This window comes from Strix uralensis, chromosome 17 (genome assembly GCF_047716275.1).
Source record: "Strix uralensis isolate ZFMK-TIS-50842 chromosome 17, bStrUra1, whole genome shotgun sequence".
Classification (NCBI taxonomy): domain Eukaryota; kingdom Metazoa; phylum Chordata; class Aves; order Strigiformes; family Strigidae; genus Strix; species Strix uralensis.
In genome coordinates, this window is record NC_133988.1 from 8,197,487 (window position 1) to 8,211,449 (window position 13,963).

At 42.5% G+C, this 13,963-nt stretch overlaps 1 protein-coding gene across 1 annotated transcript in view; it reads left to right on the forward strand.

The window, feature by feature from the left end:
* Positions 1-4,598: 4,598 nt before the first annotated feature.
* The window catches only part of MAPK1 (mitogen-activated protein kinase 1), a 37,563-nt gene continuing 28,198 nt past the window's right edge, over positions 4,599-13,963 (forward strand). The window contains exon 1 of the mRNA XM_074887660.1: positions 4,599-4,959. Within this exon, the coding sequence (XP_074743761.1) occupies positions 4,817-4,959 (143 nt within the window). The 5' untranslated portion in view covers positions 4,599-4,816. The remainder of the gene's footprint in view (positions 4,960-13,963) is intronic.

Genomic DNA, 13,963 nt, shown 5'->3' on the forward strand with positions numbered 1-13,963 from the left:
AGCAATCAATGATATCAGAAATACAGAGATCAAGAGACTGATATTATGCACTAGCTAAATCTTTTTGTAAAAACTTAATAGCCTTCCAGTGCATAAAGCTTCAGCACAAGAAAACAAAGGTCTTCAGAAAGAAGACGACAAGAAAACAACCAGGACTTCAGTGGCATCCTCACAAGTCACTGTATAAATATTGACTATATGTATGTTTTGTTTTGTCAGTCCTGTAAAATAACATTTTATCTGGTCGTTCAATTCTCTTATCACTCACAGCTTGTTTACTCAATTTTAAGTCTTGGGTAAGATGAAGCAAGCTCATGAGGAGTAGCTGGTTTTCAGAAGATACCAAGCTCCAGATAACTGAGGACAAGTAAAGCACACAGCAATATTGAAATCACTCAGAGTTTTATTGCAGCTGACTGAGACAGAGTGTGCTTTGAGGCTGGGAAATTTCCATTACTGAAGTGCAGGACAGTGCCTGAATATTGCTGCTACTGCAGCTGAGAAATAAAAGCAACTTAATTTTACACAGACAGCAACAAAATGTCAGCATATTAATTAAAATTGTTAGAATTATAGAATAAGCTTTTAAGGTTGCTGTAAAATTTATCCTTTTAAAAACAATTGTAAACTACTTGTACAAAACCAAGGAACATAAAAATGACTTGAAACTGCAACTGTGTTTTCAAACTATATTTGTGAACAGCAAATCTAACAAGAACATGATAGATAATACAAGACATCTCCTACAACAGTGACAGATTCTGACAGTGACAGAACGATACCCAGTGCAAGATTAAGGTTGTTACTGACAGAATAGTTCTTCAATTAATAATCTTTTGCGCTCCCCTTGGCATGCACAAAACAAACATAGCAATCTGTATACTAATTTTAACTCCACGGTGTATAAGCCCCCTCCAAAGTCAGTCAGAATGCTGAATACTGGGGGAAAAAAGTAGATTTGTTTTGGCATCAGTTGCCCAGCAGTTTGGGTGAGAGACTGTTTTTAACTTCCCAATGGCATAAGATCACAGTGAGATCCTCATTTTTGTTGAGGTCACTTTACACTATCAAAGCAGTGGTTGACATTTAACTGAAAATCAGTCTCAAGGGATTTCAGCTGTATGTCACCAGTTAAATCAAGCCCAGGTAGGTGCTGACTAGAAGTTATTAGCATCTGATGCTCTTTATGAATCTTAGGATAGTTCCCTGTGGATCAGAGCTCATATCTAAGCAATTTAAGTTTGTGTCACGTTTATCACCATGGTTCCTGAGTGCCTTAGAAGGTAAAATATATCTTTATAAAACATCTTACATGTCTTATTTCTCTCTCTTGTCACCCCCGCACAGAGGCTTGAGGTCTTTTTAAATAATGCTGGGAAAATTGTTTTATATACTTAATGCCTGCATTTTGTTGGGATGATAGGGAGGTTCAGGGTCCTGCTGAGGTACTCTGAAAGCAAATGCCATGCTCCTACAGCAGCTACCAAGAAAGCTATGTCTTCAATGTCCCCGTGCAAATAATACAACTGACATAATGTTGATGATTTTGGGAGATGCAGCTTTAAATTAGCAAAAAAATTTGAAATTGCTCCCACCCCCAATAAAGAGTGGCACTGTAGGGCAGCTACGTAAGTGTTTGTCCTTTGCCTAAACCTGATAATGCTGTTTCCAGGACTCGTAGGGCCTTTTGTAGTATGACATTTACTTTTCAAGGGATCTATTTACAGAACACAAAGTTAACAGTTAAAGTAGGTATGTAGAACAGTGCAGAGCATTTCTAGACCCTGACTGTAGGGTGAACTCATCCCTGTGACTCCTGAATTTGATATGAAGGTGGAGATAGTCCAAAACATGGCATATTTAAACTGACCAATTGTATGGCTTAGCTGTTTCCTAATACAGCTTTCAAACTGAAATACTGTGTTTCTGTTTGGACAAACTCTTCTTATCAGTGCTTTTACTTATGTTTGAAATAAAAGGGGTTTTTTTTCTTTCTGCTTTTCATTATCTGCTATTATTTTTTAGGATCATCTTTTTTTCCTCCAACATAACCCTTTATTTTGATCATGGAACTAATAATTTTCTTAAAACACATTTACATTCTTTCCAGAACTGAGGCTTTAATGTCATCTTGTTAAGGCAAAAGAACCCAACATTAAGTGCAGGTAATGGCAGCGTATTTAAATAGGTTGAAAAGCAATTGATAACACCTCTGCCTATCTCAGTAGCTGTAGTCCTTCATTGAAATACACACACTAAGTTCTGTCACAGGAGAAGTTGTTGGGAAAGCATGCCATAGCCTTTTGACCACTTATTTGGGTTTAATTGGATTAGACATATAGTTGAACGCAGCACTCAAAGGAGCTGACAGTCTTTCCACAATTTCCTGGTCTGCCTGGTTGGTTTCCTTTTTGATGAGACACGTCCTGGTGAAGGTAAAAAATAATCTAAATACACGCCAGTTTTTAATTAAATTTGCTATGACAGGTTGTGTTTAAGCTAGATTCTCTATAATAATTTGTTTTGCATTTGCTGATGACAGATTTATTTATGTATGTAATCAGAACTGTAAGCATAACTTCATTTTTAGAGTTAAGAGAACCTTTTAAATAGTATTTTACTTGGTTTCAGAAAATTTAAACATTTATTCACATTTACTGCTGTCTAAAATTTCTGAGAAAAATAATGCTGTGTTTCTAAAGTACAGAACACGTCATGGAAGGGAAAGCATTATCCCACTCAAATACATAAAAAAACAAGTGGTATAGTTGAATGTCTGTTAAATAGAGAGGGGTTTATTAGATTATGTTGGTCATCCACAACAGCTTTCGCTCCATCAAACTGGGCTGGGGCTGCATCTGAAGGCCAGACCCTGCTGGGTATGTCTGCTGCAGTTTGGCTAACCGGCTGCACAACCGAAACCAGTAACTCTTCCCTCTTGACTTCTGGTCAAACAGCAAGCCCAATGCTTTGGGGGATGCTAGTAAGTTGTAATCAGGAGACTGTGCAGAATTTGGAAGCAGCTACAGAAAACTGCAATTGTTTGGTCAATGGCAAAGGAAGCTGGCTTGCCGCAAGTAGTGACAGAAGAAGGTGGGATGCCAGAAATGACCCTCTGGCAGTTGGGAGAAGGAAGAGAATACATTGGCAGGGACATCTTCTAGGCAAAGAGAGATATGAAGCAGGACTGCCAGCAGAGATGTCAATAGTGAAAATGTCAATAGAAAGAGAAAGCAGAGCTGAGAGAGAAATGTTGAAAGAAAGAAGAGGGTGAAGTACAACTGGTGAGAACCTGCGAACAACTGGATTGTCATGTAACAGCTTCTGGCTGAGCACTGTTCTACAGGAATGCAAAATTAGGAACTACTTCCAAGAAAAAAGCTTGATAGTCAAGGGGTAATTGGATGATTCCACACAGGGGTCTTCTGACAGACTGGGAGGGGTATAAACATAGAGATACAGGCATGCTAAGATGTATAAAGATGTGCATTTGAATGAATTTTCAAAGGAACAGAACATACAGCCCATCTCAAGCAGCTGCAGGAGTTAAAGCGAGCAGCAGTAGGATTTCAGATCAGGGGTTAATACTTTTTGCCAAGATCATTAGAGAATTGCAGAAAAAAATTCGTAAGTGGAGTTCGGATCCTTGTGCATAACTTTTGCAAACTTCCAGATCAAGCAAAAGCTATTTTAGGAAAGCTGAGCCTTGCAGGAAACCAGAAAAGATACGAGGCTGTTGCAAGCAGCGACCATGGCACGATACAAACCATCATCAACTGCATTTTCACCTCCCATTCAAAGCCTTGGGTTTATTTATATGGGAAACATCTAATAGGAAAATAGAATTCTATATAAAAATATGCTAAATAGAGGTTGCAAAACTATGCACTGAAGTTAGGAAATGTCAGAAATAAACTTGCCCTTATTACAGTAATTCAGCTTTCACATATAATGACCCTGTGCTGCATGACATCAGGCGGCTGTCGCGCAGCCAAGAGGCGCGCACAGCTCCTCTGGGGCTCCGCGCAGCGCCGCGCACACGGGCGCAGCCCTCTCCTTTCCTGCAGCTGACTCACTGCGGCCTCCGGGCGCCCTGCCCCGCGCCCAGCCCCGCGCCCAGCCGCCGGACGGGGCTAACGAGCGCAGCGGGCACCGGCCGGGCGGGAGGCCCGCCATGCTCTCCCGGCGCCCAGAAGCTCCGGCCTGGCGCAGCGCCCCGCGGCAGCAGTGCCCGTGCTGCAGCCTCCCCGCGCGGGGGCGGCGGCCCGGACCCGGACCCGGACCCGGCTCCGGCCCCCCGGCCCGGCCCCGCCGCCTCGCGGGCTCCATTTCCTGCCCCCGGCCCGCCGTCACCTGACGCCTCTAATGGCGCCGGGCGGCCGCGCGCCCGCAGAGCCACCCCGCCCACCACGTGACCCGCCCGCCGCGCCCCCTCCCCAGCGGCTGCGGTTACCGCAGTCCCCGGCCCCGCCCAAGCCCCGCCCCCGGCCCCGCCCGGCCCCGCCCCCCGCCGCTCCCTCCGCGCGAGCCCCCACCCCTCCTCCCCTCCCCCCCGGCCCGGGTCGATGCGCGCGCGCGCGGCCGGCGGCGTCTCCTCACAGCGGCCGCGGCGGGGACGGCGCTGACGGGGCCTCGGAGCCGGCGGCAGCGGCCGGTGCTCGGGAGCGCGGCGGAGCGGGCGACGCCTCTTTTCCTTCCTCCCGCATCCTTCTCCTCGTCCTCCTCCTTCCTCCTCCTCCCCCCCCCCGCCTCCTCCGCCCCCCCCCCTCCCCCCCCCCCCCCGCACGCAGTCACCGCGGTTCCCGGCACGGACAACATGGCGGCGGTGTCGGGGGCCGGGGCTGCGGGCGGCTCTGCCAACGCCGGGGGCCCGGAGATGGTGCGGGGCCAAGTGTTCGACGTGGGGCCCCGCTACACCAACCTCTCCTACATCGGCGAGGGGGCCTACGGCATGGTGTGGTGAGTGCCGGCTGCCGAGCCCAGCTGGGGCAGCGCCCTTGCCCTGAACAACTCCCTCTTTCCCTCCCCGCCGCCCTGCCTGGCCGCAGCCTCCCTGGGGCCCGGCCCCGGGCTCCGGCCCGCCCTTGCAGGGGGGAGAGGCCCGTGCCTTGCCCTCGGGGGAGGGGAAGCCGGGGCTCAAGCATCTCTGCCTCGCTCTCCTCAGCTCTGCTTTTCCCTTCGTGTTGCTGAGGGTGTCCCTCCGGCATCACCCTTCCCCTCCCTCGCTGCTGCCCCCCCCTCCCGCCCAAAATTCCTTCATCGATGGGTGCAGCTGAACGTCTCGTTTCCTTTCGGTCGTGCGGGTTTTTTCTTGAATATTTTTTGTCCCTGCCTCTAGAGTTGGTCGCTCTCTTTATTTTCTTCGTCTCCGTAGTGGGATTGCAGGCGTTCGTAAAAGCGAAAAGGTTGTAAAATCTTGCTCCCAGCTCCGCGTCTCTCTTTGTGCCGTGCGAAGGCTCACCTGGCTGCATGTCCCTGAGGTCACGGTTGATAAAAAAAAAGTGAATCTGTGCTTACGAGTTGCTGCCCCTACCTGGGTTTTCTTAGGACGTGTTGTCTGTGCTGCACAGCTTGCCAGATTAGTCTAACATGTATACAGGTGAAAGTTCTCTTCAGCCGTTCTAGCTCTTGGTTATTTTGTAGCATAGAGGCTTGTACGAAGTCTCACTAAAAAGCGATCTTGTGCGTTTGCTTTGGTTAATATCAGTGTTAAAGAGCGAGGTGAATGAACTACAAAATACTGAAAATGTGAAGTAACCGGATTAAGAGTGCGAGATGGGATTTTTTTAGCGATCTAAATGAGTTGGGATGATACTGTGTGATGGTATATCTAGTTGACTGGGTTATAAATCTGACATCCTCAGTGACCTTATTTAGGATTTCATATTCTGGCTTCTATTAGTAAAATAGGTTTTTAAAAAAAAAAAAAACCCTTCTGAAATAATTATGGGATGCAGATGAAAAACTTTTTTTCATTATCGTTTTGTCAACTTTTTTTCAATGCTGCTTCTGTTTCTTCAGCATGTTTTTTGACCAGAGGTACTAAATGAGGTTTACAGGCTATGACTTCATGAAAGCTTTATCAGCATTAATTCCTCTCTCTGATGCTTAATCTTTTGTAAACTAGTGCATTTCTCAGCGAGGGCTCTTCACAGCCTTCAGCTGTTACAGATTTTTATAGGTATAGGTTTTTGCATATAGTCATTGAATTGTGCTGGCCTGTTAAGATGAAGTCATCTTGTATTGCAGGGTGGAAGCTTTCATCTAGGCCTGAACTTAGCTGGGAGATGAGCCTCTCACAAAGTTTTGAGTTGCGGCCTTCATTTTTTTGCTGTGGGAAGAACCTTCAAAATGTAAATCAGAACTCCTGTTTACAGTTAAAAATATCCTTGTTATTGTTTTATTGTTAGAAATCACAGTAATATATCCAGTCGAAAACTTGTTAATGTAGCTTATGGTACAGGCTGTATTTTATTATTGGTGTATTTTATCATCTGATCTAGAGCAAGTAAACTGGTGCAGATAATCTCAGTACTAACTGTACTGGTTTACCCTTGCCATCCGATTTAGGAAGGTACTTGGGAATAGTACTTCCAAGATGTATGCTGTGTATAGTCCAGTTCGTATCAGTGGGGTGTTAAAAGTGTGTTTATCAGACAACATATTAAAGCTAAAATATTTCGCCACAGATCAGAGATTACAAGCAGCAGTACGATGGCAGTTGATGCCCTTTTTTGGCGTCTCTACGCTAGTGAGCAGATACAGGGGAAACAGGGCCACTTTCTGCCCCTCCAAATGGTATGTTATTAAGTTCTATATGGAGACTGTTTCCCCTCTAAAATTATATAAGGCTATCTTTTATTTAAAATTTTATTTTAGTACATTGTCTGCTATGAATGGTATACAAAATTACTAACAAAAAATCCAAATCTGGTTTAGCTGAAATACGCACTTAGCTGCTGTGTTTTCTACTCTAAAATTATTAATTCAAAATACTAAATTTGATTGTTGTGCTCTTAATCATTGCTCTTCTGCCTTGTGTGTGAAACGACAGGGAACAAAGTCTCAGTTTATATTGTAAACTTGATAAGGAAAGTGTTGGATGCACTTGTTGTAGTTAAATGTCATAGCAACTGTAATGTATTGTAGTGCCTAACATACAAGCTGCTATGATTAAATAACATTACTTATCAACAGATGTATAGGTTATGCAGTTTAATACTATATGTTTCCTATCTTGCTTTGATTGCTAATGCAGTGAGGATCTGCAGAAGCTTCTCCCTTGGGGGGTGGAGTAGAGGGCAAGCTATGAGTGTGCAGAGGGAGATGTTTCCTGCAACTGCAAAATCCATTTAAATTTGTACACTGTAGTGAAGGAAAGCAAAGCAGGCTCTGGTGGTTTTGTTTCAGACCAGCAGCTAATGTGTTTGACTTGGGAGAAGCTAGTTATTTACAAGTGCATTGTGCTTTTTATATGGAAAACAAGTGACTTAACTGTTAAAATCCTTCACTCTTTTCCTTGTTTTTCCTAATTCCCATGTTTCTGGGTTATTGGACTAGGGAGTTGAAAACAATAAAATTCTTTTAATTATATTAATAAAGGGGCAAATTAAGTATTCTTAGGATAATGCTGTTACGGTCAGTCTTCCATTTTGATTTTGCAGCAGAGAGAATAACGTTTGAGAAATATTGATCACAACATAAAATAACAGCACAGGAAATAGAGGAAGATGTTGACTGAATAGGCTGTACGCGAATGTTCTCTCATCTGGATTTGAAAACCTTAAAGGCATTTAACTATTTTCCCTAGTGCAGTCATTTTTAACACAATCAGGTTTTCAGTAAAAATAAACTTAACAGAGCAGTATATTTACTGCTATGTTGTGGTTGCACTTTCTCAGCTTCGTAAGCAGAAAAGGCATGTTATCAGGCAATCCCCCATCTTAATGTTCTCCAGTTAAACTCTGCCAAAAATGTTCTTCCTTTCATACAGGCCTGCATCTTACTCAGAAATTTTGTTGCTGGGGCTGAAGTGGTTAATAAGTGAATATCCATGTCAGTGTCCCTTTCTAACCTATTTTTTGTTTTCAGTATTTCTGCATGTGAAACTAGGGGATGACCACAGTGCAAACAACTTTTAGCTAAAATCCTCAGCACTTCCTAGGACTGCAGGACATTCTTTAAGCAATTATTTAGTCATACAGTCATGTTTGTTACTCTGAATTAATTTATCCAAATGTTGTGCTGTTTGCTTTTTTTTCTCTTCCCCTTCTCTTTTGCTTAAGAGTTGTTTTGAGGGGTGTTGGTGTGAAGTTCTTTGTGACTTGCCCTTTCTTTCAGTGATAGGGGGTGATCAACCTCAGAGTCAGCTGGGACCGACTTTCAGACCAAGTCTGAAAGTTTCAGAACGACCTTTTAGATGCAATCAAATGTGAAAGGTTTTTGAGATTGTCTCCTCCCGAAATGTTTGGTGTTTTGGCAAAAAAACCCTAACCCAAACAACCTGTTAACTGGCCATACTTTTAAAACACACTGAAACAGCAATAAAAACATAATAGTGTTGAGCTTTAAATTTCCAGTGTGAGTTGTTCTTCATGCAGTTGGTCAGTGGTAATTCGGCAAGGATGATAATTTGACAGTGTAAAACAAATAATCTTTTTGGAAAGAAATGGTGAGTGGGAATGTGATAGGGATGTTCTGGTTTATATTCTGTTTTTTGGAAGCCCTTTTTGTCATCAGGCTTATGTGAATGTGAAGTATTATCACTGCTGCAAATAACTGCATATAAATAATAGAGATGAATGCAGTTGGAAGAACACGATCTTGAAGCTCAAATCTTGCATTTCTTGGCCTGAATTTGACTGTGTTATTACAAAGACATCTTTGTGTTATTCATGCGCTATACAAGAGTGATATTAGAAATTAAGGTAGTCAGTAGATGAACGTTAAAGTAATACTGTAAAGAATATTTAAAATATTTGGCAATAGTTTTTTCAAAGTTCTGCTCCTTTCTGCTGTCTCACAGAAGAGCCCTACTTTTAGAGGAAAAAAAAAATCTGAGAAGTGTATTCACAAAGACTCAAAACAGAAAAACAATCAGAAATAGAATGATTTGCAAGGCATAGATATTTGTATTAAAAGATGAAAATAAAAAAATTGATGGGGTTGATGGCCGTGTAATATTTTCTTTCAAGACTGTCCAAGTTACACAAAAAGGTAGCATTTGCATCCCTCGGTGAGGGTCAGATTGGTGATCTGGGGTGGACTGCTTACTGGCAAGGATCAGAAACAGCCTGTAATTTTTTTTCTGTTAACTATTGCATCAATCTGGAGAGAGTACTCTTTAATGGCAGAGCAAGTGTAGAGATTCATGTCCCTGTTTATTTGTGCTTTTAGGGAGCACAGGTTGTGTATGGGTGTCGATACCTGGTAATTAACGTGTTCTGGTCTGTGTGATAAGGAGAACGGGGAGCTGATACACGTTAGCCAACCCTAATGCGTCCTCCTTAGTGCGAGGATCAGAGCAGAGAATTAGGGAGCGTGATTGGTGGCTAGTTATCGGCTTCTTCCCTCTGGGGAGAAGGCGGAGGTAAGCATTTCCCTTCAGTCACTCAGACTTCTAGTACTTGCTTAACCTGACGTGGAAGCAGGAAAGGAGCAATTAGAGCTGCTTTCCCTGCTCTCCCCTGTGATGGGGCAGGTGGTCGGCAAGCTGGGCAGAGGCCTGTTCGTATCGGAGCTCTCGGTAAGATTTATGGAAGATGAGAGGTAGCAACTTTTCCTGTCTGCCCAAAGCAATGGGACACTGGCTTAACAGTTGAAGAGTGCAGCTCAGCAACACTTGCCTTTTATAAATAAACAGACATTTTCTTAACATAGCATGGTCCAGCCCACAGAAACAGAGATAACCTGTGTTATTTTTTTTTAAACATGATTTATTAAGGAAATAAGGCTTTATATCTTCACAGTATCTGTATGTGGTTGCATCAGTCAGTCTCGTGTACCCCTATGTATGATTCTTGAACCTGTTGCTTGCCTCCCATCGAATTTGACAGATGGTAGAAGTCTTAAAGATGGAAAGTTTCTGCAAGTTTTTTAAAAATGGGTATTTCTCTAGAGTGAAGAGATCCTATATGCTTCTCCATTGAGGAGGAGACTACATCAGGAGGTCACATATAAGTCAGAGTCCCCCGAAGAGACATGATAGATGCCCCAGTTTCACAGGTGGATTTATTGGTACTCTGAGACCAGAAATGTGTATTTGTAGGACACCAGGCTCTGTTAATTCAGTGAGCTCGTTGTTTAGGAGTGAGAATCTACAGCTCACAGAAGAGTTAATCCTTACCAACTGAGTAGGTGTACAGCTCAACTTGAGTTGAAAACGAATACTTCGCCAACATAGTAATTTTTTTAATGCTTTTTTATGTTGATGCTTTGTCATAGCTTTCAGCTGTGATCTACAAATGAAATTAACTGATCAATTTGATATTTAATAAAAATATTTAATGACATCGTGCTGTGGAATATTTCACAGCATAATGTAGGTTGAAAGGGACTTCCTGAGGTTATGTAGTCCGACCTCCTACTCAAAGCAGGGCTGATGTCAAAATTAGATCAAGTTTCTCCACTTGTCCACTCAATATTTCCAAAATTGCCAGGGACGGAGATTCCACAACATCTCTAGGTAGCTTCTGGTTCTAGTGTTAAGCTGATTGCCCAGTGAAACTTTTGCCCTTAAAAACATGAGAGATTCCCTTGCTGCAACTTGTGACCATTGCCTCTTGTCCTTTGTACTTTTTACCTCTGAGAAGAGTCTGGATCAGTTTTCTCTGCAATTCCCCTTTATGTAACTTAAAAGAGCAATTGGATGCTTTCCGCCCCCACCTTTTTCCCCTCCTAGCCTATACAAACCCAGTTTCCTCAACTTTTTTCTTGTATGTCATGTCCTTCAGCCCTCTGTGCATCCTAATGTTTTTCTGCTGGACTTGCTCCAGTATTGGTAGAGAAGAAGACTGGGTGCAGTATTCCAGATGTGGCCTCACAGCAGTAATCCCTTTCCTTGACCTGCTGGCTATGCACTTAATAAGGCAGCCCAGTCCATGGTTAGCCATCACTGCTGTGAGCAGGTGCTGCTAGTGGATGAAGTTGGATGTTGTTCTGGTAATCTGGAAAATATTTTTACTTGCACTTAAAGTGAGGTATTTTAGAAAACCCCAAACCCCACAATATTTTATTAAGTGATTTCAGTTCTACTTGATTTTGATTTTCAAATCGCTCAAATGAAGCGTATGGAGCCATAAACATATTTTAGAATGTAACTTCCCTTTACTGCGTTGTAAGGTAAATTAAATTAATAGTGTATGTGAAATGCAGCGAAGTGTAGTTTGTTTCAGGTGATTTATCTGTGTAAAACTTAGATTCTCTTAATTGCTAGTCCAGTTATTAAAGCCAATTGTTTGCTTGTGAATAAATCTCCTTTTCAGAAGGGAGCTTATTTTCCTTTGCTTTATTACAACTTCTGGGCGTGTGAAGGAGCTATTCTCAAACTCATCTTTTTGCAAGGTACATTAAAAGCCAAATATATATTACTTCGTTATCAGCTTTGACCAGGTAGATTAATAAGATGCAAGTAGTAATAAATGTCATTAATTCAGATGGGATTACTTGATAAGAGATTGGTCGATGCTTTGGCAAGACGAGGTTTCTCGTGCTCCATCGGTGTGCAGCAGGTTAGTTTCTGTTTCAGAGAGCATTCCTGTCTCCACCCCTTTCCGCCGGGTAGGGCCAGCGCAGAGGCAGCCCCGTCCCCTGAGAAGGGATTGCAGCCCGGCTTCTACCCGGGAGGCTTCTAGTGCCCTGGCTGCACCAAGCAGTGGTGGATGAAATACCGATTTGTGTGTGTGTGTATATATATGTATATATGGCTTGAAGAAAGGCTTTAATAGAAACATCTTTCTATTCGATTGGGTCAGAATCTTCATGACAGTCTAGTTTTTAGCGGACTTGTGCATGTGTTTTTACTATCTATCTTGTTTAGCAGTACCTAAAATCATAACAACCGAAGTTCTATTAAGGGAAAATGTCTTCTCTTGGAAGTTCTTCTTTTGTATTTTAAGAGAATTTTCATGAAATACTGAAATACTCTGTAGTGATTAGAATGCAAATGAGAGTTTTTGTTACATGATAGAAAGTAATTCGTCTGTGTTGTGGGTATGTTTTAAGTACCAGCAACTTGCAATTAGCCTTACAGTTTATAATATGCAATTACTTCATTTTGCCATTTTTCTTAAAATTAGCAGCTGTCACTGCAGTACCTTACTTCTGGCTTGTTTGGAGGGAAGGCAGTTTGCTCCACCAGATATTGCTGATATGTCCTGAGTAAAACTTGGAAGTCATTTGAGCACCGCAGATCAATACACCCCAAACTGCTTTGGTCCGGAATTTGCCTGATTTTATTGCGATTTGGATGGTGCAGAGTACCTCAAATGACATTCAGGTTGACTTTTATATTGGATTTTTCTGAGTGTTTCATAATTGTGACATATCTTCCTTTTAGTTACAGTAGCCAACATGTCTTTAATGCTGATACCCTGTCTGAACAAAACACAAAACTGTTAATATGTTGAAGGGCTAGGGTTTACTGTTGGCAAGTCTTTTTAAAAAGGTGGAAAAAACATGCAAAAAATGCCTTGTAAGCTGATACTAGAGGGAAGTAACTTCTGATAGTGGTGAGATGCACACTTGCTGCTAGTGGTTTGGTTGTTTTGTTTTGTTTTGCAAGTGGAATACATGGCCGAGTGGACAGTCGCAATGAGCTTGCTTTCTCTAGGGCTTTGTGATAGTTTTCACTTTGCACTTATGTTTCTACAGGTTTAGGAAAACCTCTGCTTCTAAGTATGCGTGAATTATTTTGTTCAGTGATTTATTTATTTTCTGGTGGAGTGAAATACTGTGAACTATCTCTTCTGAAGATTTATATCATGTGGAATCAAATAAGCTAATTATTGAAAAATATAGTAATTGTCTGGATCTTGTGCTCTTTCCTTTTTCTAAAGCTGATTTTGGGAGGATTATTTGGGATATAAGTCAAATTAGAACTTTATTAGACAAAAGAGTAAACCACATCAGGGGATTCTTTAATACTGTTACCACTCACAGCTCTGTTAGTGCTCTCCCTTGTCTCTCGGAAAGGGGAAATGTTTCCTAGACACATTGACAGTGCCTGCTTTGCTGCTAGGGTGGTGGTGGTGGTTGCAGTTTCCCAGGCTCTGGAGTACCATTGGGTACGTAACTGACCTGCCAGCGTTGTGTTGGTGGCTTTTTGTTGCCTCTTGAGAAGCCATAAGCACAGGAGGAGGAAGTCAGCACTTCATGGGCTTGTGTGGAGGTTTAGCTTTCATGACAGTTGGGCCTAGACACTTAAGCTGTGGTTTCCATGGCTGACTTGTGCTGATCTCAGGCTGTGCTGCTTCTAAAGGGTCAGCCTTTCCTTCCATGCCTCGGGTCATGTCATTCCTTCCTCCACATTTGTGCTGGTGCTTACACAGCTGTAATTAACTGTGCTGGAAAACTGATTTGCTGAAAAGTTACTTCATAAAAAATAAAATTTAAAGGTGGTAAGTTGATGTGACTGACGCAAAACCCTGTGAGTGATAGTGCTGACACAGGAAGGGGAATAGGAATACACAGGTAAAGACTTCTTTACTGTTCTTGTTCATAAGCTGCTTTGACTTTGAGCTGCTTCAGTTCTCTGAACTGACACAAATAAAGCCACTGCTCCAACCAAAAAAGTGAGAAAGGGGCAGGGTTGTCAGGCACAAAAAGGAGGGTAAACCACAACCACTCCTTTAAATTTACTGAGCCCTTAGGTTGTCTCAGATGTTGTCAAGCTCTTACAATTTTACCCTGAAATTGATTCCCACAGGAATTGTCTTTGAGTTTATATATAGAGACGAAAGATAGT